The 26,020-nt window shown below is 47.9% G+C and overlaps 1 protein-coding gene and 1 pseudogene across 1 annotated transcript in view; both read left to right on the forward strand.

The window, feature by feature from the left end:
- Positions 1-219: 219 nt before the first annotated feature.
- Positions 220-1,123, forward strand: LOC130870760 (uncharacterized; annotated as a pseudogene).
- Positions 1,124-20,545: 19,422 nt separating this feature from the next.
- Positions 20,546-26,020, forward strand: part of Brwd1 (bromodomain and WD repeat domain containing 1) — an 84,128-nt gene continuing 78,653 nt past the window's right edge. The window contains exons 1-4 of the mRNA XM_057766191.1: positions 20,546-20,888; positions 20,964-21,022; positions 21,102-21,131; positions 21,236-21,295. Coding sequence (XP_057622174.1) covers positions 20,840-20,888; positions 20,964-21,022; positions 21,102-21,131; positions 21,236-21,295 — 198 coding nt within the window. The 5' untranslated portion in view covers positions 20,546-20,839. The remainder of the gene's footprint in view (positions 20,889-20,963; positions 21,023-21,101; positions 21,132-21,235; positions 21,296-26,020) is intronic.

Here is a 26,020-nt window from a genome sequence, read left to right on the forward strand (position 1 = left end):
CACTGCCCATCTCATAGTGTACACTTTTAAATGTAGGCAAAACATTGTTCCACAAAAATAAAAATAAAATGCTAAAAAACGTAAAAAAAAATGCATATCTGAACCTGTGATGGGAAACTTTCCTTCTACAGAATTGGATAAAATATGCATATCTGGGAGGGCGGGGTCTGGCTGCACGTGCTCAGTGCAAACGTTTCCGTTGTGCTTGCAGGCTGCAGCATGGACTTTCGCTCTGCTTGTCGAGCTCTGCTTCAGCTGCTCCGGACCACGGCTCCAGCAGATGTCCCGGCACTGCTCCACTGGATGAGAACTACTCGGGATTTTGACGAATTCACTCAAGATAATAATGATGTTGTGTTGAAAAACATAGCCGATGACCTTCGGGGCTGTTTGCCCCTAGAGGCGATGCTTTGCTCGGAAGAGAGCCCTCCAAAAATTACGACAGCAGCCAGAACCCACGGTTCATGTTGATGCATTCCTTTATGATGAAGACTTTATTGATTCATTATGTGAGGACGGACAGACGAGCAGACACTACTGTAGCGTGTGTGGCTCGCACCGAACGGCGCCTTTGGGCTTTATTTCCCATTCCTTCTCACTCGTGGAGCTGAAGTTCCTCTATCATCACGTACTGCCGGACCTGTCGGGAAAGGTCTTGGTTGACATTGGCTCCAGACTTGGCCCAGTGCTTTACGGGGGCTACCTTTACAGCTCAGCAGCGCAGATCTGCGGAGTAGAGCTGAACGGAGACTTTTGCCAGTTGCAGGAAATGATCATCGAAAAATACCAGTTCAGCGACAGAATAAAGGTGCTTCATGCGGACATCTGTACCCAAGGTCCGCTTCTGCAGAGTGCTGATGTCATTGTAATGAATAACGTCTTCGAGTATTTTCTTACTGAGGCTAAGCAGGCCAGTGCCTGGGATTACATCATCCATAATGTCAGGAAACAAGGCTCGCTGTTAGTGACAGTACCAAGTCTCCAAGATTCTCTCTTAGGTCTTAAGACTAATATGCAGCTGTCCTCCTGGGTGGAAGAGATACCAGTGAACCTTGATGTGTGCCAACAAATGGACATTGACAGGGAAGCTCTTGCACAGATTCATTTATATAAGGTTCTCTAGCACTGAAGTAACCCTCTGTGTGTGATATGATGCTACACATTGCTTTGTGTATTCTGTTTTTATCTATGATGCTGTTTCTGTAAATAGTTGCATATGATTGTACACATTCAGTATATGGATATAAATACACTGTGTAATAAGATAATTAAAATATTTATATGAAAAATATGCATATCTGGTAAGGGTTATCTCTATAGAATTGGATAAAAGACTCTAACTTTATTGCTCTTTTTAAATTTACATGAGTAATTTTTAATTTTTGAGACTGGGGTCTTGACATTTCCCAATGTTAGCATTACTTCAGACATATACTACAGAGCCTGGCTTACATATAATCATTATCAACATTTCAAAGAGGTAATTTTTATGAGTTTAAGCCAAACAGCAGATTCTTTGAGCCTCTAATTTAATAAAGAGATCAAATGATTAACTCAGCAGGGCAAGGTAGTGCGTGCATGGAAGGCCAACATTTGGTAAGCCCTAGACACAGCAGCCAGGACATATTTCATGTAACTCTCGTGGGTATTTATGGGTAGCTATCATCAGTTACATTTTTGAGGTGAAATGAAGGGAGGTGCCACGGCTAGTCGGGGCACAAGCAGGTGACCTCGTCCCCAGGAGCTGAGGCTAGTTCCTAAAATTCTCTTGCATATGTGGGGTAGTCACAGAGGGTGACGATGTGCACCTCACACCAGACCGACCAGAACGACACTTGGCACTCCACAGCCCTGGGCAGGGCATCTAGGCAGTGACGGTGTGCAAGTTCGTGGCTATTTGGTCGAGGGTCACTTCTGCATCCCAGCTGGCCAGAAACTGTTCTGAAATGGCTGCTTCTCCGGGATTTTCCTGAGGCGTGGGTAGAGAGAGCTTCCAGGCCAGGAGAGACACTGACATTCTCAAAGCCAGAAGCAGAGAGACTGATTTCAGGACCTGTAGGTGTCTGTGACCGATGATGCTCCCTCCATTCCCAACTGCCTGCCCTGGGGACTTACATCCCAGCATCAACAGAAAAACGACTGTAGAGGCTGAACCAGCCTGTGTTGTCTCATAAGCTCAAGTGCTTGACACCTAGCAATCCACTTACTATGGTTGAACTAATTACCAATATAAGTCACAACTTATTTAGAAAAAGAAAAAGAAATTAGGGCTGGGGTTGGCGGTGCAGGCCTTTAATCTCAGCACTCAGGAGGCAGAGGCAGGTAGATCTCTGTGAGTTCGAGGCCAGCCTGGTCTACAGAGTGAGTTCCAGGAGTCAAGGCTGTTTGTTACAAAGGAACCCTGTCTTGGGAAAAAACAAAAACAAAAACAAACAAAACAAAACCCCCAGAAACAACAACAAAATTAGGGGCCATTAGATGCCTCGGTTGGTGAAAGTGTGTTCTGTCATGTCTGATCACCAGTTTAATACCAGAAACCAAAAAAAGATGAGAAATGACCCCACAAAATTGTCCTCCGACCTCCTCATATGCTCCTGTGTTCCCAATAATAAGCGTTATTTAACTAAATAACATTTAATTAACATGAACAAACAACAAAAACCCGGACGGTGACTGCATAAACATATAGAAACTATAAGGGCTTTTTTAATCCCTGATGTCTCTTTAGTGACATGGCATGTAAAACCTGCCATATTGAAGCCCCTACACCATGAGATGCTGCTGTTTATGACTGTCCTCCTGAAAGACCCCCATACTTGAAAGACCCCCATGCCCATGTACTATGTTAAACTTTGCTGAAATCCCCTCAGCTCAGCCGATGCTAAAACTGGGTGTCTATGGGTTGCAGACTCACTGACTAGGCTAAGGAGAGGGAATCCTCCGCCCCCAAGGCAGTCTATCTAAACTGTCGAACTTGCTGCAGAGTGCTCTATCTAGCTTTGTGGTTTTTCGGGACTACTCCACCCCCTCCAAGACATCCTATCTAAATTGTCAACCTGCTACAGGGTTTTTCGGGGAAATTAGGGAATAGACATAGGGCCGTCCCCAGGGTGAGCTAAGCCCGCCAATTTGAGAACCAATGAAATGCTGTTGCTAGACAAGCCTCTTATGTAACTCCAAAATCCTTATAAATACATGATGTGCCATCAGCCTGGCATGCTCAGTAACTTAATTGTAACTTAGTTGCTGCAGCATCCACAGGCGCCTGTGTAGTCAATAAAGACACCTCTTGCTGATTGCATCTGTTGGCCTGAATTATTGAGACTGGGGGATTTCTCCCACCACCCTTGAAAACAAGGGTTTTTAACTCCAAGTCAAACAACTGCCATCATGGGCGTTCAGCCGTGCCTGCTGGCAAAAGATTATCCCAGCTGGGCTTGATGATTGCTTATATCCTTTCATGGAGGGGTGAGGGGGGCGGTCACAGGATTCCCACCTGAGGATCCAGCCACCTGCTGAATGCTGCTCTATCCAGGGGAGAGAGCTTCATCTATTTGTCTTGGAGAAGCCATTATCACTGCTGGGTAACAAGTTTCCAGTGTGGCCTTTTGGGGGAGAAGTACCTACCAGTCCCTGTCACGTAGGTAACCCTTCGTCTGCATTCCGGAAGGAAACTCGTTTGGTTTCCAGAGTGAACCTCAGTAGAATCATGCTTTGGTTTGTCGCTGGGACCTTGGAAGGAGCGTTAGATATTGTTTATCCCACCCCAGGGGAAGGAATTTTAGCCACAGATGTGTTCTAAAAAAGATGGGATGTTTTGTACTTGTTGGAAAATGACTAAAACTCCGAAGAAGGAACATGTGATGACGTGGACATGGAGTTACAGACTCCCAAGACTAGACGGACGGGTGATGGAGAGAGGGAGAGAGACAAGAGAGAGAATGAGAGAAGGGGGAGGAGACAGACAGACCCAGAGAGGCAGGAAGGAGACATAAAGAAATAAGGAAAAGAAACAGAAAACAAGGACACTGGCTCGCTCTCTCGCTCTCCCACCCCTGGGAGTGCTCACTGCAGTCAGGGCTCTGGAGAGGATCAGCCTGAGGCAAGTGGGCAGAAGGCTGAGCCTCCTGCTTTAGTCAATTCTCACGTGCTCTTTGCAGCTGAAGACCTTTTATGGCCGTAAGATGGTAGATAATTCGGAGTGGTGGCTTAGTATCTACTTTTTGATAGAAAGTCAATTTTCTTAATGCTGACAAATCTTTTAGTAATTCCCAAACTAAGTAAATAGCATCGGTCACGGGGCACCAAGATCTGGTTCAAAGTAAAGCTGTATCTTTTCCAGCATGGGGCAGGGATCCCAAACTGTTTATTTATAGGAAAGAACAAGCTCCTACTAGAACCTGCTCTCTTCAGACTTTCTATCCAGTACAACATGTAACCTCAAGGCCAGAGTTTTGGCAAATCTCGTTTTGAGTCTTGTTCTAGCAAATTTTATCTCTTATCTCTTATGAAAATTAATCCCCTAAATTATAATGAGCATACTTCATTTTTTTAAAACTTTATTTTGTGGCTGGCAAGACAGTTGCATGGGTGAAGATGCTTGCCTCTGAGCCTAATGGACTGAGTTTGATTCCCCAGAGCCACTTAGTGGAAGGAACCAACTCCTGCTTGCTGTCCCCGACCTCCACACAAGTACTGTGACACACACCCCATAAGTAAATAAATAGTAAACAAAAATTGTGTGTGTGTGTGTGTGCGCGAACATTCCACGGGTATGTGTCGAGGTCAGGGGACAACCGCGTGAATCTGCTCCTCTTTCCATCCTGAGTCCCATGCTGAACTCAGGTATCAGGATTCTACAGCCCTTCCTTCTGCAGAACCACTTCACTGGCCCTGGGAATATACTCTCTTGCCACAATTAGCTACCCGTGCTTTCGTGAACTTTATTCTGGCACCACCTGTGTTAAACATGATGCTGCTGGCCTGGCTGTAATCACAGCACATGTGTGGCACACGCCTTTAATCACGGTACTCAGGAGACAGAGGCAGGTGGATTTCTGTGAGTTCAAAGTCTGCCTGGTCTATAGAGTGAGTTAGTTTCAGGACAGACTGCAAAGCTACACTGAGAAACCCTGTCGTGAAAAACAAACAAATGAGCAAAAAGCAAAACAAAAACAAAACCACTATTACACTGGCTTATCAATGAGCTGGTCTCTGCTCTCGTAAATTCTGTGAGAAACCAGTTCTGTCCCAGCCTGGGCAGAGTCAGGCTCTACACGTCTTGTGTGCTCACATCTGCTGTCCAGATGCCGGGCCTTTGGCTTAGCCTTGCCAGGCCTGGGTTGCTCTGGATTTAGTGTTTGGAGGCTGCCTGACTGTGTCGAGCTGAGTCTCTGCCCGAAGCTTACGATCACCGGGAAACAGAGTTTGGACTGATCACGTGCATCCTGCACCTCAGGCCTTTCAGGCCTTTAGGGAGGCAGGCAGTGAAGACGACAAGACCGAGCCTCCGGTTTCTTGTGTGTGTGCACTGGGAGGCAAAAGGTAAACTTTAGTGTCTTTCCTCAGGCAGCTAGCTGTGTCTCACAAACTGGCCTTTAGCTCCTTCAGTAGAGGTAGGCGGAGGTAGGCAAGCCCCAGGACCCTTCCCAGCCTGGGTTGTCCTACTCATGCCTGTTTCTCGGGTCCAAAGTCTCACATGGTCAGGGCCTTGCTGACTAGGCTATCTCCATGACTCACGACTCTGCATCCTTGAGTCGAAAAACATCTTAAGTTCATACCACGACCAATATTCTTATTATTTTATTTCATTTTTTTAAAACAGGGTCTATGTAGCCCTAGAACTCTCTACATAGACCAGGCTGGCCTTGAACTCACAGAGATCTGCCTGCCTCTGCCTCCCAAGGCTGTGATTAAAGGTAAATGCTACCACCACCTGGTGGGTCTCCTGCTTTAAGATAACGTAAGAGCAGAGAGTGCTGTGCCTCATTGGAAGAAGAGGCTGAAATGAGGCCAGCAGTGTGCTCTCTCTTCTGTGGGGCTCAGTGGAAACCTGCCATTAAGTGGCTAGGTCAACTCTTGAGGATGAGACCCTGTGTCCTCAGGAGACTGGCAGAGGTTCTGCAAGTCCCCAGAATCACAAAGACCTGGTGGACCATCCCCACAGCTCTGAAATGCTCTCCCTCCAGGGGTTTCCAGACAGCACTGTCATCCCCTGCAGGGCAGGGTCAGCTTCGTGATCCAGGAGAAGGGTCACAGGTATATTAGTGGCCCACAGGTTCTGACTGACTGTCTTTGGAGATTTTTGTTGTTGTTGTTTATTTTTTGAGACAGGGTTTCTCTGTGTATCTCTGTCTGTCCTGGAACTCACTCTGTAGACCAGGCTGGCCTTGAACTCAGACGTCAGCCGCCTCTGTTTCCCTAATTGCTGGGACTAAAGTCTCGCACCACCACCTTCGGCTTGTCTTTGGAGATTGGAGTGAAGACTGAGAGCATGGCTCATGTTTTCACTACCTGGCATCCATTTTGTCAGGTCCAAAGGAAACTCCAGTTCTCCAGACTCGGAAAGGGTGTTAGGGAAAATCTCACTGTAAATATGACATTTTACGGGTGGCTTTCCTGGGGAAAGAACATTCCAGTAGACAACAAGGAACAGCAAGTGAAAGGCCCCAAGGCGGCGTTGTGCCTCTATTGCTACCAACATAGAGGTCAGAAGAGCAGAACCAGGGAGAGGCCAGACAAGCAGGGGAGGCCCCTGGGTAAAATTCTGCCCATCGAGGGATTCTGAGAGGGGCAGACTGAGCTGAGGTCGATACCGGGTGGAAGAAACTGTCTGTTGGAGGTTGAAGCAGGACTGCGCGTGGATAGTTTGCAGCCTGGTGCGAAGAAAGGGCTTAGCGTCCAGGAGTCCTCTGCCAGAGGTTTACACTAACTGCACAAGTGCCATTCGGTGTGTGGGGAGGTGATTCTAAGGTTATTTGAGCTTAGCCAGAGGGAAGTGACTCAGGGAGGCCTTATGAAGGGATCTTTATGTATAAAGGCTTTATTTGGGATCTGGGTGGCTCCTTTCAAGTAGAGAACTTGCAGATCACGTGGAAGTTCCTGGAAGAGGACAGAATGCATTCTGGTGGCTGCAGGGGATAGGCGCAGGCATTGCAGGCATTGTTTAGGGAGCCCGACTGTCAGAGTTACAGTTCGAAGGAACCAAGGTCTACATGATCACAACTGAAGAGAAGTAAGGAAGCTTCTGATGAGGGTGTGGGCAGCCTTTGCTCAGCAATGGTGAGCAGGCTGCACCCAGGTTCTCAAAACTGACCCAGACCCGGGTGGTGGTGGCGCACGCCTTTAATCCCAGCACTCGGGAGGCAGAGGCAGGCGGATCTCTGTGAGTTCGAGACCAGCCTGGTCTACAAGAGCTAGTTCCAGGACAGGCTCCAAAACCAGAGAAACCCTGTCTCGAAAAACCAAACCAAAACAAAAACAAACAATCAAAACTGACCCAGGTGAGAAGCCAAAGTCCCGAAGGGCCAGAGGAGACATGGCGCCCAGACATGGGGCACTGAATCTACAGAAAGCCTGAGAAAGCTTGGGAAAGAGTAGAGTAAAGCATGTTTTCTTGGTAACAGCAATTTCTTGGGTCTGCTCTGCCTGCTAGAGGCAAGCAAGCGCTCTTATCTAAGAGAGGCTTCCTGACTCAGCTTTAGCTGCAAAACCCTGCAGCTCATTAAGAGGTCCTGCCATGAAACACTTAATTGGTATTGATAAAAGCTGACTGCATGCTTGTTTGTTTTCAGCCGTAGCAGGAAAAAAGTTGTGCTGTTTTAAAATGCCGGCTTTGTGGGCCTTCCGGCCAGGGCAAACTCTGACTTTCAAGCAGGCGGTCCTGACTGCAGAGCTTTTGAGTTGCTTAATACTGTTGCAGCTTGCTTGCTGGCAAGGACCTTGAAACATTGTAGAGTTGTTGCGATGAACAGGGCTCTGGCGGATACTTCAGCCACAAGGCTGGAATGGCAGAAAGCTAAGGAATGGGCTGGATCCAGCCGCCAAAGCCACGGCTTTAATCCTACCTATACTGCTTGGTAAATTAAAGACTCATGTGGTCAGAAAAACAGAGAGAGATACAGTAAAGAGAGCGGAGCGTCAAAAACAAAGAAAACTTCTAAATGATTTACAATGTGTTAAAAATATATGCAGGCTAAAAGTTAAAGTTTTTAAAAATAAAAAAAAAGGAAGGAAGAAAGTAGTTGGGTGTGGTAGTACACACCTTTAATCCCAATACTTGGGAGGCAGAGGGAGATTGGTCTCTGTGACTTCAAGGTGTGGTAGCACACGCCTTTAATCCCAATGCCTGGGAGGCAGAGACAGAAGGATCTCTGAGAGTTCAAGAACAGCCTGGTCAACAGAGTTATTCCAGGACAAATATATATAAAATAAAAGTAAAAATAAACAAAATAGAGGTTAAAATAAAGCGCACAAAGATGGAAAATACACAGAGAATTTTGATACTGTATGCTATTATGCTCTGTTTGAATTGTTTGAATGCTGAGGAAGGAGCAACAGCTGCTAAAAGATATTTGTTCATAAATGCTGCTGAACTAATCCAAGACAGATATTTTAAAAATACCTTGACTTCAGAGTTTGGATCTAAGGATATGATACTTTGGAAAAGAGATTCTTCTTTTGTCTTCACAGACGATGACACCCTGCGGATTGCTTCCATCCCAATATGGTATGATAGACCACGCCCTCCTGAAAGGTTGCTGTGAACACCTTCAAAAAATTACTTCACTCAATTGACGACTGAGATGAAACTAGCACACAGGTTATACCATGAAATATCTGATTAACAGCGCCCCCATTCAGCAGGAAGCAGTTTGGAGAGAAATAACTACGTCCATATTCCCAAATATTGTTTATAAATGTTCTTTTACATTTAAAGGGGGATATGATATAGGTATGAATAATTTGCATTGATATGGATTTTGCTTTAGTGATTTAAATGTAAGGTCAATTTTGTTATATGTATATGTATTTCTGATATTGATTAAGGTATTGTGATTGTATAGCTCATGTAAAAATGTTATGTATATAAGTTGTTAATGAGTAGTTATCTATAATAGTCAAGTTTGTAGTCATGTTAGATTTTCTAGATGTACATAGATATATTTTAGATAGACATTCTTCATATCTTTCAAAGACTACGGAATATGCTATTTAATGTTTTAATAACTTAGGGTTTTTTATGACAATGAGACACGTCTGCTCCTGGCAGCACTAATCTACTTCAAGAAGAAAGAAGATGGGCATCGAAGAGGCACCTTATGGAGTTTGATAGCCATTTGGGCAAGAAACTGCTCTTGCCTGGACTATTGTATAAACTGGACACAGAGAACCCACAGAGAGAGGACTACTGAAATTGCCTAAAGGTGAGATGATCTTTCGGGGTTCCTGATTCATGAAGGAGTCTGCGAGACATTCTGCAGGACACAGCAGATAGTGACTGAACTGCCTTTGAAAGTTCCTGCTTCATGAAAATGTCTCTGGATACTATGGACCTGTAGGCAGAAGATGGATGCCCCAACGGTACAGAGGAACTTTGGGTGACTGTCCAGGCAGCGAGATGTCTCTGTCATTTCTAGAGTTTTAGAAGTTGCCTATTTCTTGTTTACTTAGGTAATATTATATCCTTCTGGAGTTTTTGGTGGAGTAGAACAATAGATAGATAGTTATAGTTAATAGTTTTCCTTTGTTATGATAAAAGATAAAATAGATATAAATACTGTAACTGTAATTCTTACTTGATAACTGTTTTGTTATATGTAATTTTGCTATGTTAAAGTTAAAGCCTGCCTTTTTTTGTTTAAACAGAAAAAGGGGAAATGATGGAGGAAGGTCATTGGTTAATTAAAAAAGAAACTGCTTGGCCCTCATAGGTTAGAACATAGGTGGGTGGAGTAAACAGAACAGAATGCTGGGAGGAAGAGGAAGTGAGCTCAGATGCAGGGCAGCTCCTCACAGAGCCAGATGCCATGCCAATGCTCTTCTCCAGAACAGATGCGATGAAGCTCCTACCCAGGATGGACATAGGTTAGAATCTTCCCGGTAAGCGCACCTTGGGGTACTACACACATAAATTAGAAATGGGCTAGTCCAGGTGCGAGAGTTAGCCAAGAAGAGGCTAGATATAATGGGCCAAGCAGTGTTTAAAAGAATACAGTTTGTGTGTTGTTATTTTGGGGCATGAATTAGCCAGGTTACCAGGAGCTGGGGTGGAAGAAACACAGCCCGCAGCTCCCAGGCCGGCCCACAGCTCCTTCTACAGAGACAGCTACTCACACCATGCGAACTGCAACCCTCAGGAAAGGAGTGATCAGCAGCAGCTAAGTGGGAAGGGAGCAGGAAACCTTTGCCTCTTTCCTCCTCCCTGTCCACTTCCACACTAGCTTCCTGCTGGATGATCCGGGAGAGAACCCAGAGGGCAAGAGAGTCTGAGTTGCAATGTGCTGACAGCTTTCCAAAGTGTAGAGTTGGGAAAGGTTAAAGAAACGGGCTGCACATGTCCTTTAATCCCAGCCCTCAGAGGCAGAAGCAGGTAGACTTCGAATTTGAGGCCAGCCTGATCTACAGAGTAAGTTCCAGGACAGCCAGGGCTACACAGAGAAACCCTGTCTGGAAAAACCAAACCAAACAACCAAACAAAAAACCCAAGCAAAAGAAAAAAAAAAAAAAAACTAATGAATTTGATTTTGAAGTTGTAGGAAATAAGAAACATGTTCAGCTATACTCCAGGAAATGGACAGTGCGGGGATGGAGTTCAGAATCAGGGAGACCTCTGAAGACTGAGGAACCAAAGAGGGAAATGGAGAGAATAGGTTTGGGGGACAGGGGCTCATGAAATCCCCTTGGAAATGTAGAAACAAGTTGATTGGGGCCAGTCAGTGGGCCTGAAAAGGCCAGCATTGAGGTTTTTTTTTTTTTTTTAATTTTTTTTTATTTATTACATATACAACATTCTGTCTGTGGCCAGAAGAGGGCACCAGACCTCATTACAGATGGTTGTGAGCCACCATGTGGTTGCTGGGAATTGAACTCAGGACCTTTGGAAGAGCAGGCAATGCTCTTAACCGCTGAGCCATCTCTCCAGCTCTTTTTTTTTTTCTTTTTTTTTTTTCATCGAGTTCTGTAAGAAACCCTGTCTGGAATAAAAGGAGGGTAAAGAACAGCACTCTGGGGCCAGAGGCAGGTAAATCTCTGTGAGTTCAAGGCCAGCCTGACCTACAGAACGAGTTCCAAGACAGGTAGGACTTTTACACAGAGAAACATTGTCTTGAAAAAACAAAAACAAGAAATAGGGGAATATACCCAGTCAACTCTTGGGCTTTTCGTCTCCACACACAGAGATGATACATTTCCACAAACACATGTATATGGACACATTCATCACATGTACACTCAAAAATAAGAGTTTCTCCTAATTTGAGTATATGGACTCTTTCTGCCACATGCCAGCATTATTTTTTTAAAGTTTATTTTATGCAATTGTATTGAGGACTGATTAAGTCTTGGAGGCAGCCAAGAGGTGATGGACAAATACACCTTCAATCTCAGTGTTCACAAGTCAGGGACACGTGGATCTCTGTGAGTTCGAGGCCACATGTTGGTAAGTTAGATGGTTGATTTTTGTGACAGAATTAAGATGATTTTGAACTTTGACTCTCCTCCTGCCACCTGCTGGGATTACAGACATTTCCTGTCACACCTGATTTTATGGGGTGCTGGAGATGGACTCAGGGCCTACGCATGCTGGACAAGCACTCTAACAAATGTGTTCCATCCCAAGGAATTATATACATGAGCATGGTGTTGAAAGTAGGCTGTTAAAATTTCAAAATATTTTGTGTGTGTGACTGTTTACCATGGTATGTGTGTGGCAGAAGTCAGAGGACAATTTTCAGGAGTCAGTTCTTGCCTTTTACCATGTGGGTCCTGGGGATTGAACTCAAGTTCTCAGTGTTGGTAGCAAGGACTTTTTTGTTTTTGTTTTTTGAGACAGGGTTTCTCTGTAGCTTTGGAGCCTGACCTGGAACTAGCTCTTGTAGACCAGGCTGGCCTCGAACTCCCAGAGATCCGCCTGCCTCTGCCTCCCGAGTGCTGGGATTAAAGGCATGCGCCACCACCGCCCAGTGGTAGCAAGGACTTTGAATGCTCGCTTTCTCATTGGTTTCTTTGCTTTGAAACAAGATCTTGCTATATAGCCTTGGATGGCTGGCCACAGACTCTCAATTCTGCGTTAGCCTCCTGAATGAGCTGGGCATTGATTAATGCCCATATAGGCATTCACTCTGTACACATAGCCTAGCTAGCTACATCATGAGCACTATATTATACCTGTGTGTGGATGGATCAGAAGTATCCAGGATAGAAAAGTTATTACATAATTGACAGTTGCTAGTCTCATTTGGAGATCATTAAACAGGGATAATGAGATGACTCAGCTGGTAAAGACTTGTGCTGCCTGTAATGGTCTACTTTGTCCCTTTAAGAGAAAGCCACGCCCACTCCCACCCCCACCCGCTGAGGCAAGCTGATTTCAGCTTCCAGCCTGAGTCCCTTCATTTTTCCATCTCTCCCAAAGAGGCAACTTCTGCCTCGCTCCATTCTCCCCACTCCCCCCCCCTTGTTTCTCTCTGTTCTTTCCCCTTCTGCCCTTACTCCTTCTCCCTTTCCCTTTTATAACCCACTAAATAAATATCCAACCTCACTCTGCATGGCGTGCCTATTCTATCTGTCTCTGTCTCTCGTCTGCCGCCTGTGGCTCTCTACCCCAGGACCAGTCGACGTTAGGAGATCTGCAGCGTGGTCTCGTAGCATGCTCATCCATCTATCTCTCCTGGTGGGACTCACTGCCTCTCATGGCCCACTGCAGCTGCTTGGGGAACTTCACTGCCTGGGACTGGCTACTCTTCGGACCTGCTGCCCACTGCCTGCCACCCGCTTGGGGACCTGCAGCATGGTCTCATGGCCTGCTGCCTGCTGCAGCCACTCAGGAACCTACAGCATTTTTACTTCATCTGTAACACTGCCAAGACTGATGGCTTGGGTTTGATCGGTGGGACCCACATGGTGGAAGGAGGGGACTGACTCTGAAAATTACACGCAAGTTTCCATCAATGAATATAAACAATATTAAACAACTGGTCAAAAATGGGCAACAGTAGAAGAGGTTGCAGCTTAGTGGTACAGCGGATCTTTGGCACGTTTGCAGCCCCGGGTTTGATCTCTGGCACCATCCAAAAGCACCACGCCCACAGAGAGCTTATTCAGCTCTGACGTGCAAGCACAGACCCATTCTGGATCCCGCTCCCCATTCCCAAGGTCTTATCCCACCACACTGTGTTTGTTTTAATGCTGTGAAGGAGGTTTCAAAGACTTGGGGATAGGCATGTGTCAATGCCTACATGTGGGACGAAATGGGGACAGAAGCCAGTAACTAGGGAGAGGCAGGAATGTGGAAACAATTTACTGAGGGAGGCAGGAACAAGGAGCATGGAGGAACAGCTGGTTGGTTAGACTTGACAGGAAACATGATACCTCCAGTGGGTGGATGAGGGGCTTCAGGGAGAGCGGCAAGGTCTGTGAGCAACTCAGGGCCTCACGACAGATCTGGAAGGGTGCAATGGTGCTTTTGGTTACTCTAAGAAGACAGACCTTTGTGAGTTTAAGGTCAGCCTGAGCTACTTTGAGAGTTCCAGACCCATCCAGGGCTATAGAAATGTCAGATACTGCCATTGTTTCAAATCTTCTGCACATCTGTTAATACGATAACTCCCATTCCCTAGGAATTTACAATAGAAATCTGGAGGCTGCATCAATGAACCACAGGCTTGGAGAAGACCTTCTAGGCAGTAGTTGTGGACTGAATAACAATAGAGGTGTTTGGATGCCAGGTTTCACCTCCAGGCGCTGATTTGGTTCTGTGTGTGGAGCTTCCCACTTCCCAACCCTCAGAACTCCACGGACTTTATGGGTTCATTGCCAACCCTTGCCATAGGAACCTAAATTCAGTTAATATAGCCAGGTGTACTGGCGCATGCCTTTGATCTCGGCACTCCTAGTGAAAGGCCCAGATAAATTCAGACTCCTCTAGCAGAAAGAGTAGAGCCGAAGAAATCTAGCAGGGAGAGAAGAACCAAAAGCCTAGGTGAGCCGGTTCAGTGACTCTGTTCCAGGGACGAGCTGACCATAAAGTTTGATTATAATCCCCTTGTGATTATCACTGGTATTTTCAGAATTTTCCAATGATGCCCTCCCTACCCCCTTTGGGTTATTGGGTTGTGGTTTCTTCCCTTAAATACCCCCTTCTTCCAGCTACTCAGGGTCGAACTCTCTACCCCTGCATGGGAGATGAGTTTCGGCCCCAGTGCACTGGTTCCTGTCCTGTCAATAAACTTCGTGTGATTGCAGTAAGGATGGTCTCTTGTGAGTTCCTGGGGGGGTCGTGTTATCCCGATACTTGAGAGTCTCCCGGCTCTGGGGGTCTTTCACTAGAGGCAGAGGCAGGAGAATTTCTGTGAGTTTAAGGACAAGTCTGGTCTACATATGGAGCTCTAGGCCAGTGAGAAATAAAAAGTGAGACCTTGTCTGAAAAATCAAAAATAAATCAAATTAACATCAATTTCTGCTTGAGGTGGTGGTGCATGACTTTAATCCCAGAACTCAGGAGGCAGAGGCAGGGCCTCTGTGGGTTTGAGGACAGCCTGATATGCAGAGTGAGTTTCCGAACAGCAAAAGATCCCGATAGAGAGATTCTGTTGCAAACCAACTAATTAATTTCCATTAGCCTATTATTAGACCTGGACTTTGTTTGTATGATCTTTCCTGCTTACAGACTTCCCTATCTCAATTTTCAGTATTTCAAAATTTGACTTCTCCTTTATGGTTTTGAGACAGTTCTGTGAGGGAGTCCAGGCTAGCTAGAAACTCTTTTTTTGTTTTTCTGTGTAACTTTGGTGCCTGTCCTGGAGCTCACTCTGTAGACTGATATGGCTTTGAACTCAAAGAGATCCACCTGCCTCTGCCTCCCAAGTGCTGGGACTAAAGGCACGTGCCACCCACTGCCCAGCTAGAAACTCTGTTTTAAAAATTAAATCAGCCAGTGTGCACACATGTGGCTGTGCTTATGCCTGGTCCATTTGCAGAGGCCAGAGGACAACTTTTAGGAGTTGATTCTTTCACTGTTGGGTCTGGATCCAAGGCTTGAACTTGGGTTTCCAGGCTTGCATGGTAAACACTTTCACCTGCTGAGAGAGACTTTGAACTTCTGATCAATCCTCCTGCCTCCACTTCCTGAGTTCCGGGAGTTCAGGAATGTGTTATCATACCTAGTTTATGCGAGTCCTGGGAATTGAATTCCAGGCCTTGTTTGTGCTATGCAGGTATGCTACACTGAACCAAGTCCTCTCTTTTAGAAATTTTGATTGTCACATGTTAAGTGTTTTTTTTTATGTGTGTGTGTATGAGGGATTACAATGTGTAGCAGCAACCTTAACCTACTGTTTGTCTTTTTGGGTGTTGGAGGGGCAAGGAAGTTTAAGGCTGAATTCACACATGGTAGGCACACTGAACCTTCATTTCCTCAACACCTCATGTGCGGTTTCTGTGGTCAGACGGATTTGCCTCCACTTTTGTTTTGGTGTGTGTGTGTGTGTGTATGTGTGTGTGTATTTTAAGACAGGGGTTCTCTGTGCAGCCTTAGCAGTCCTGAAGCCAGACTGACCTTGAGTCCAGAGATGTGTCTGCTGCTTCTTGCTGGGGTTAAACGTGTGCTCTACCTCAACTCAAAAACCTCCACTGGTTTTTTGTGGGCTTTTTTTTCTCTTTCTTTTTTTCTTTTCTCTGTATAGCTTTGGAGTCTGTCCTGGAACTCACTCTGTAGACCAGGCTGGCCTCGAACTCACAGAGATCTGCCTCCTGAGTGCTGGGATTAAAGGTGTGTGCTACTACTGCCCAGCTCCTCCACTGTTTTTTAATTGAGACAAAGTCTCATTTATCCCATGCTATGTAGCCAAGGATGCCCTTGAATTTCTGGTTTTCTCTATCTACCTCCTGGTTGCTGGGATTATAGGCATGGACCACCATATCTGACTTTATGTATTCCCCTGGATCCTTTGGAGCTGGGATATCTAGTGTAGGACCCAGCCACGACAAGCCCAATAGAAGCCCTAGTCTCAGTACCAGGTTCCAAGAAAGCCCACAAACTGAGACCACTCAGGCACCAGGAACAGACCCTCAAAAGGAAATTCCTAACATTCCAACCATTGCAGATAGAATCACCTGCCAGCACACACCCATTGCTTTTCACCAGGACACCCCTAGACAAATATCAGTCAATCAGGGGTCCTGAACCTTAGAAGTCACTCATCCCAACCTTTGCTACTATAAAAACCCAACCCCAAGTGCGCTCGGGGCACACTGAGAGTCTGAGTTCAAACTTGAATAATAAAGATTCTTTGCTTTTACATATAGGACTTGGTCTCTTAGTTGGTTTTTTGGGTACTCTGTGATTTGGGCATAACATCTGGCTTGTCAAGTGGGTGCTGGAATCTGAATCCAGAACACCTCATTATTGCACAGCAGGTTTTCATAACTGCTTAACTCTTTTAAGCCCTGGAGAAATTAAAAATGTGTGTATGTGTGTATAGGGTGCAGTTCTGATTGAACTCAGGTTGTCAGGTGTTTATTTACTTATTTTATTATGTACACAGTGTTCTGTCTGCATGTATGCCTGCAGGCCAGAAGAGGGCGCCAGACTTCACTATAGATGGTTGTGAGCCACCAAGTGGGAATTGATGGGAATTGAACTCAGGACCTCTGGAAGAGCAGCTAAAGCTCTTAACTGCTGAGCCACCTTTCCAGCCACCACCCCCCCACCTTAGGAAAATTCTTAAACTCCCTTGCCTCAGCTTCCTCATTGTTAGTACGGGAGAACTGACAACAGGCTTGCATTTATCACTCGGTCTTTCCAATTTTTCCGATCGCTTGTGCTGGCTGAGCGACTTCATGGAGCTTGCTCTTCAGACCAGCTTCCCTGTGTGGTAGAGGGAGATACTGTGTCAGGGTGGTGATGGCTCACCTGTTTGCTTCCTGCCTGCCAGTCACTGGCATGACTGCCCTTGGGTTGTTCTCCAGTTCTCTGGCTTCCCCTCTGTAAAGTTGGTGCAGCTGGTGCCGTTGTCTGAACTCAGTGTGTTTGCCTAGGAAAGGAACGGGCTTCGAGATGTATCTCAAAGTGGAGATGGGTGACGTTATGCATGGCCTGCTGTCGGGACTTCTCCAGGGCTAGCCAAGCATTTGGGGTAATTCCAGCACGGCTTATGTTCACTTGTGTTGGAAGCACACAGTTTTTGTCTTGTCCACAGGTTTCTCTCTGGCACTACAGGCTAACAGTGCACTCCTTCTTCCTTGCAGGTGTATTATGAATGATCAGGGGCTCTGATCTGAGTTGAATGGGGATGACATTCTGCCTGTTAGGAAGTCCGTGTGTGTCTGTGCACATGTGAGGTATGGTTCAGGGGTGAAGCTGCTTGCTGCTGAGCCTGATGGTCTGACTTGATCCCTAGGACCCATGAGTGAGGGAAGAGCCAACTCTGACGGCTGTTCCATCCTCCCTCCCTTCTTCACTGGGTGCTGTGAGCAATCACAGGGTAAATGCGCCACCATTGAGTTACATCACCACTTTCAGGTCCTCATCTCTGATCTCAGTAGGGTAACCATGCTGCCTGCCCAAGATTAGAATTATTATCCAGACAATGACCAGCATTTGGGGGAAAACCACTCCTGTATCCATTTGGGAACTACATTTTATTTTATGATACTGTCACAAAATGAAATACATAACTCTGTGGTCAATCTTAACATTTAAAGGAACTGGAGGGGCCAGTTCTGGTGGCACAGACTGATAGGATTTGCTGAAGGAGGCAGAGGCAGGAGGATCAGGAGTTAAAGGCCAGCCTGGATTACAAGAAAAAAAAAGGAGCTGGAAGGAAGGCTCAATAGTCAAGAACACTTGATCTTCCAGAGGACCCAAGTTCAGGACCCACTTGGCATGGTTCAAAACTGCCTGTAACTCCAGCTCTGGGGAATCTGACGCCTTCCTTTGGTTTTTTACACACACACACACGAGCATTTACTCTCACACGTATACACATAGAAAACAAATTTTAAAGTGTCCCTGTAATGTCTCCTCCAACCCCATCTTTGTCACTTGGGAGCTTCGTATGGCAGCAAGCAAAGTCAGAATGTAAGGTGTTCCAGAGTTATGCATCTTTGACAATTTTTCAGTTTATGTGAATGACTGTTTTGCCTACATGTGCACAATGCAAATCAGCTGAGCTGGAGCGATAGATGGTGTAACTTTGTTACACATGTGGGTGGTGGGGACCAAATCTGACCTGAGTTCTCAGCAAGAGCAACAAGTGCTCTTAACCACTGAGCCACGTCTCTAGTCCCTATCTCAGTTTAACTACGGCTTGGATGCCTTATCAATGGTGGTGGCAAAGGTGCCACCAAGTTCCACCTGAGATTCTCCGGGGCTGCACCCATCCTCATCCCTTCTTATGGTTACAGCTCCAGGGCATCCTCCTTTTGTTTACTAAGTAATGTTTTTCTGCACCTTCGTCTCAAACTGCCATCTCTCCTTGATTGGAATTTTCTAGTTCTCCCAATTTCAGGTGGAAACTTTCTGGTTCTGCCTACCAGACACCCAGGATACTCAGACAAAACTCGTTTTTTTTTTTTTTGTTTTTTTTTTGTTTGTTTTTTTTTGGTTTTTCGAGACAGGGTTTCTCTGTGGTTTTGGAACCTGTCCTGGAACTAGCTCTGTAGACCAGGCTGGTCTCGAACTCACAGAGATCCGCCTGCCTCTGCCTCCCAAGTGCTGGGATTAAAGGCGTGCGCCACCACCGCCCGGCCAAAACTCGTTTTTTAAGGAGCTCTTGTATCCTGGGGCTGTCTTCTAGGCTGCTGTGTAGCTAAGCATGTCCTTCAATTTCTGAACCTCTCACGTCTGCCTGAGCTGGGACCATCTGGTGTTCGGTTTACGTGGTGCAGGGGTGCGGGCGATGTCCTCAGCCTGAAACCTGAGTTCTTCAGTTTTCAGGGTCATAAGCACGAAGTCCCTGGAACAATGAAACTTTCTTGCCTTTCCCTCAGGCAAGTTGCTCTTTAAACTGGTGCCCTAAAGCTTATCATTAGAGTTCACATTTCCCCTAAAGAGCACCACATTGTTCTGATGGGGACACTGGAGTTCACTGTTCCAACATTTTATCTTATCACTTGGTGTTTGTTGAGTTAGCAGTACGCTAAACAGGTGCGGGTCATCTATGTATTCATATATACTTTCAGTATTCCATGTAATCAACGAAAGTCAAGACAGATGCTGGAAACGCTAATAGCTCATTAAATCCTCACGCTAGGAGGTAGTTACACTGTTGGCTGCTATTTACAGGCAAGGCCATTTGAGACGCAGGGGTTAAGTGATTTGCTTAAGATCAACCACCTGATAGTTGGAGCCAGTCCAAGGTCCAGGCCGTGAATCCTGCCCGGGCGTGACAAGGACACACAGTTCTGCCTCCGTGCGTAGCGGAGGCTGTGCTCGCTCGCGGGTAGGTACGAGAATGGCTGGCTGACAGAATGCCGTGGTCACAAGACACAATTTCTACAAATGACCTTGATGGGTCGGCGGGTCGTCGCAGAGAGGAAGGAAGGACAGCAGTCCCCCCCCCCTGCCCCCAGTACCCTGTAGCTGCATCCTAAGCTGGGGAGAGCCCCGGCGAAACCACCCAGACTCTTTACGGATGCAAACATCTCCGTTAAGAGTCACTGCAGCCTTTCCCGTGGGAAGAGCGTACATCCTTCGCTATTTTGGAACCAACAGTCCGGTCGATTGGGGTCAGGCTCTAGTCTTTTTCTGCTCGCGGCCTAAGAAATCTTAACAATGGCCATGTTTAGTTCTGTTCACCCCTCTACGTCAGAGCTCAAGTCAGCGCACACTGGCCATGGTGAAACAGATCCGGTTAGGTCAGGAGCCTGGCGTGGTAATTAGGGAATGGTCTGGAACTCTTCCACCTCTCCCAACTTCAGGTCCCATCAGGATCGACACCCCCGGTCCCTGCCCCCTTTCCACCGGCCAAGTCATCCCCAACCCGCAGACTCCGTCATCCGCACAGCACAGCATCTCTTAACGCTCCGCAGGTCCGGCCGTCCTCCCGCAAGCTCCTCCCCAGCCGCGGAGTCTCCGGGCCGGGCCCAGGTGACCGTCCTCCCCGGTCTCCGCCCCCGCCCCACCCCCGCCGGCCTCCCGCACAGGCTAGGCTCGGCTCGCCTCCGCCGCACAGGCTAGGCTCGGCTCGCCTCCGCCGCACAAAGGCCGGAGGCCGCCTCACCGCGCGCAGGGATCCGGGCCACGCGCGCTCCCCCGCCTCGCCCCGCCCCAAGGACGCAGGGCCTCGTTGGCTCCGCCGCCCCCTCGCGCTGCACGCTCCCGACACGCAGGACGCGGAGACGAGGCCCGCCTCCCGAGCCAGGGCGCCCCGGCCTGCGCGCGCCCGCCCGCTCCCCGCCGAGGGACTACTTCGCGGCCCGACTCCTCGCCCCGAGCTACTTCCTGCCGCGGACGCGTCGGCGGGCGGCGCGCACGGCATGGCGGCGGCGCGCGCCTGAGGAGCTGTGTCGGGGTGGGGGGTGGGGGCGGTCCGCCGGTCCGCTCAGGCCTCGGCGCGGCCTAGACGCTCCGCTCGGCTCGCTCGCTCGGTCCCGCCCGCCCGTCCTCGTCCGCCCCGCCATGGCGGAGCCTTCGCCGGCCCGACGTCCGGTGCCTCTCATCGAGTCGGGTAAGACGCGGCCGCGCGTCCCCTCCGCCCGGCGCCGCGCGGCCGCCGCTGACCGTCCCTGTCTTCTCCCCGCAGAGCTGTACTTCCTCATCGCCCGCTACCTCTCGGCTGGCCCGTGTCGCCGAGCGGCGCAGGTGAGTGCGGGCGGGCGGGAGGGCGGACCGGCGGGCGCAGCCGCAGCCGCCCGGGTCTGACCGTGCGTCTCTGCCGCAGGTGCTGGTGCAGGAGCTGGAGCAGTACCAGGTCGGTCATCCGCCCCCGCGTCCCCCGTCCCCCCGTCCCCCGTTCCGCCCTGCCGGCGTCCCGGCCGCGGTGGTCACTCGGACGCCTCTCGTGTCTCTTTCCAGCTGTTGCCGAAGAGGTTGGATTGGGAGGGCAACGAGCACAACAGGAGCTACGAGGAATTGGTGAGCACCGCCCGCCTGTCCGCCCGCGTCCTCCGCGCGCTCGATCGCTCGCCCGCCCACCAGCGTCCCCGGCCGGGTCTCTGCTCCCGTGCGGGTCCCGCGGGGACGCTCTCGAGAGGTCCACGGTTGCCCGGGGCGACCGGCCCGACCCCCTCTCCCCCCCCCCCCAGGCTCGCGGTTGGGGCCGGGGGGAAGATTTGGCAGAAAACGGCCCTGGGGGCGGCGCGGGCACCGGCGGGGGCGTCCCTGGCTCGCGGCCTGGCCCGGTCTCCAGGTGCGCCTCCAGCCACTCAGAGGGGCGCTCTCGTCGCCCTCCGTTCGGACTTGTAACTCGAGCTCTCATTGGTCTCCCCTCTCCTGCTCCGCCCAGGTCTTCAGACCACTTGTTCCCTAGGAATAGTCATTAGGTGGAGAAATGGCCCCTTGCTGTGTTCTTCCCGTCCACTTTTTCCGCCGCGACGTGATGTACGGCCAGCGTAGTATCTTTGCTTCTCCTAGCCAGGCCTTAGAAAGTTGGCTCACGCTTGGACTTGCTGTATGTAGTGGTACAGGCTTTCAAATTGACATTTCCTCCGACCAGCTATTTTTTGAGACTGGGTGTTGTCACTTACCTCTGGCTGGCCTTGAACTCGCTGTGTAGACCAGGTTGGCCTTGAACTCGGACGCCCCGCGCTTTTTCCTCCAAGAGCTGGGACTAAAGGCCTTCGTGCCTGGCTTTCTTGGTTTTCTTGAGGAGTGCTAATGTGCTTTTTATCACTTTTTATTATCCTCCCTACACTTGCTTAGACGTTCTGTGGTAGGTAATTGAGCTTTATGCAGTTAACGGAAGTTTTGGTGGGGGGCAGTTTATCGGTAGTGGAACAGAAACGTTCCGGAAAACGTTTTTGACAATTTAAGATGAAAATTTTGTCTTAACTAAAATTTGATTTGCTAGCCCATGTTGAGCATGTTGAACACAGAAGATGTAAACGGTCTCTGAATCTTCACTGTTGATTTTTGGCTACATAGGGCCATTTGGCCTCGGCTCGCAGTCCTGCGTCACTGAACCTCAGTCCTGGGCCGGGATTACTCGGGAAGAGAGCCGTCCCACACCTGTAAGCAGTCGTAGTCCTAGAGGTGATAGCGAGAAGTCAGCCAGGGCATTTGTCGCTTGTGAGCACTTAACCATAAACAGTTGGAGTTTTCAGGGGTAGGGATTTAACCCAGAATGCTCAGTCGTGCTGGGCAGGTGCTGCAAGCGGGTCAGCTCCTATTCTGTGCTTAGCCAGGTGTTAGCCATCACATTGGGAGCTGCTGAATAGAACAGCGTTGCTGGGTTGTTTAATTTGTCTTGTTAGGATTGTTTATAAAGAGCAAATGCTTCAGACTGAGGTAGCTTTTCATTTAAAAGCACTTCCTGGCAATGGTGACAACAGGATTTGATCCCTGGGACCCCTGTGGAGGAAGGAGAGAACCTACTTCCAGGGTGGGTCTCTGCCATCCACTGTCAAGCGTGTGTGTGCATATATGTACACACGTGTAATACACGTTTAAAAGTGAATATTGAACCACATTTGTTCTCATAGGTTTGATATTCTAAGGCTTGTGGGTGTGTGCATGCTGGGGTGTGAATCCAAGGCCTCTCCTGTGCTAAACCCATAGGCAGGGTTTTATCACACTCCTTCCCACCAGACAAGGCTGGGATTTTGATTTACAGCTCCAGCCAGACAGAATTACTTGGGAACTACCTTCCCCTCTTCCTAGCTATCTCCAAGTGTCCTATAGTATGCATCCATCTTTTTCTCTGTGTAGCCCTGACTGTCCTGACTGTAGACCAGGCTGGCCTTGAACTCAGAGATCCACCTGCCCTGGCTCGTAAGTGCTGGGATTAAAGGTGTTCACCGCCACAACCTGGCATCAGGTGTTTTTTTTTTTTTTTTTCCGAGACAGGGTTTCTCTGTGGTTTTGGAGCCTGTCCTGGAACTAGTTCTTGTAGACCAGGCTGGTCTCGAACTCACAGAGATCCGCCTGCCTCTGCCTCCCGAGTGCTGGGATTAAAGGCGTGCGCCACCACTGCCCGGCCAGGTGTTCTTTTTGAAAGTCTAGGGAATGTTTAAGTAGTTTGTTTCATAGTTTTGCTCCTGTTAATGTAAGTCTTTGAAGGAGGTGGGAACAACCCAGACCCATTGTTGACACTGCCTTCCTACTGGGATGAAGCCATGTTGTAAAGTCTGGAGAGAGTTTGCTTTCTTTGACTTTTGCTGGTAAGAATTGCTTGAACCCTACTTCAGGTGCTGGTATCTACTTCCTGTGGCTGGATAGCCGCCCGACTGATTCCTATCGGAGTACCCTTTCTCTCTCCATCTCACCCCTGACTGGGTCGGGGACACCTGTGGCTTACCTGCTGAGCCTCTCACTTCAAGGCCTGCACAGCCACCTGGCTAAAGAACCATTTCTTTCTGAGGGTACAGCCAGCATGGAACTCCCCATCACAGATTGTGTGTTGGTGTTTTCTGAGTCCTTAATATTTTTATAACGTTTTTTGCAGGGTGGGTGGGATAAGGCTGGGTCTGATGTAGCCCAGGCTATCTGGCCTTGAGGTCTGTTAACTGAGGATCCTGATCTTGTTGGGCTTATAAGTTTGTAAATATAATTTTAAAACCTTTAATAGTTTATTCCCTGTGCTGTCATTTTACTGAAGAAGACCAAAAGATTTGTCATAGTATTTCCCATGTTTATTTTCTCAGTGGTTCCAGTCCTTTGATAAGAATCATTTGGTGGACCAGTAGGTGGTGATGTGCACATCATCTTTAATTCCAACACTTGGGAGGCAAAGGCAGGTGGATCTTTGTGAGTTTGAGGCCAGCCTGGTCTACAGAGTGAGTACCAGGACAGTCAGGGCTGTTACACTGAGAAACCCTGTCTTGAAAAACAAAACAAGAAAAGCAGAAAGAATGATTTGGTGGGGACTGAAGAGAAGGCTCAGTGGTTAAGAGCCCTGGCTACTTGCTCTTTCAGAGGGACTCGGGTTCAATTCCCAGCACCTACGTGGCAGCTAAAAATTGTCTGCAACTCCTAAGATCTGACACCCTCACACATACATACAGGCAAAACACTAATACAAATAAGATTTAAAATACTTGGAATTTACACATTCTGAATGTCCACAGTGGTACCAAATCAGTCAGTTGGGAATCTGCTATGGTGTGTCTGGGCACTAGTAATTTTATAAGCTTTCCAGGTGGTTCAAATACAGCTTCTGCAAAGTTATGCTTTATTTTAATTTGTGACGGTACTGTTAGTCTGACTTGTATTTAAGAACAAGAGTACCGACCGGGCAGTGGTGGCGCACGCCTTTAATCCCAGCACTCGGGAGGCAGAGGCAGGCGGATCTCTGTGAGTTCGAGACCAGCCTGGTCTACAAGAGCTAGTTCCAGGACAAGGCTCCAAAACCACAGAGAAACCCTGTTTCGAAAAACCAAAAAAAAAAAAAAGAACAAGAGTACCTTTACCTATTAAGAATTAAGACCAGCTGGGCGGTGGTGGTGCACACCTTTAATCCCAGCACTCGGAAGGCGGAGGCAGGCAGATCTCTTGAGTTTGAGGCAGCCTGGTCTACAGAGCTAGTTCCAGAATAGCTAGGACAATTACGTAAGGAAACTCTGTCTCAACCAAGAAGATGCTGAGGCAAAGACATTGGTTGGCCAACTTGGGCTACATAGAGAAACTGTCCAGGACCAAAGCCTAGCCATAGGAGGACTCCCACCTCGCTGTGCTGCAGGTTGGGATTGAGTCTTATTTTAGATTTATTTTTTTAAATAAATTTTAAAATAAATAATTTTTAAAGGTTTATTACGTATAGTGTTCTGCCTGCATGTGTCCCTGCAGGCCAGAAGAGGCATCAGAGCTCATCATAGATGGTTGTGAGCCACTATGTGGTGCTTGGGAATTGAACTCAGAACATCTGGAAGAAGCAGTCAGTGCTCTTAAGTGCCGAGCCACCTCTCCAGCCCCGGGATTGAGTCTTCCCTGGATGACATTAAAAATCTTTTGTTTGCCGGGTGGTGGTGGCGCACGCCTTTAATCCCAGCACTTGGGAGGCAGAGGTAGGCGGATCTCTGTGAGTTCGAGACCAGCCTGGTCTACAAGAGCTAGTTCCAGGACAGGCTCCAAAGCCACAGAGAAACCCTGTCTCGAAAAAACAAAAAAAAAAAAAAAAAAAAATCTTTTGTTTACTTTGTGTATGTGCATGTCTGCCACATTGTGCCCATGCAGGTCAGTCTTCTCCTGCAGTGTGAGTTCCAGGAAAGCCATCACATGGGTATTTCCTTACATTGTACTGTCATTGGGAGATCATGATTTTGAATGTTTACATAAACTTCTCTTAAAAAACTGTAGTATGTAGTCCTGGCTGACCTGCCAGTGCTACGATTAAAGGAGTGTGCTTGCCATCGTGGTGAACCTTAAATTAGAAATCTGTTGAGGAATTTTGTTTTCTGTTTGTGTGTTTGAGACTGGGTTTCTCTGTGTTACAGTCCTAGCTGTCCTGGAACTAGCTCTTGTAGACCAGGCTGGTCTCGAACTCACAGAGATCCGCCTGCCTCTGCCTCCCAGATTTTGGGATTAAAGGTGTGCGGCACCACTGCCCAGCTAGTAAGTCTTTATTTTTTAATGTATTTGTGGGCTATGACTCAGTGGCTAAGAGCACTGTCTGCTCTTTCATTAGCACCTTTCCAGCACAGTAGT

Source organism: Chionomys nivalis, chromosome 3, assembly GCF_950005125.1.
Source record: "Chionomys nivalis chromosome 3, mChiNiv1.1, whole genome shotgun sequence".
NCBI classification, from domain to species: domain Eukaryota; kingdom Metazoa; phylum Chordata; class Mammalia; order Rodentia; family Cricetidae; genus Chionomys; species Chionomys nivalis.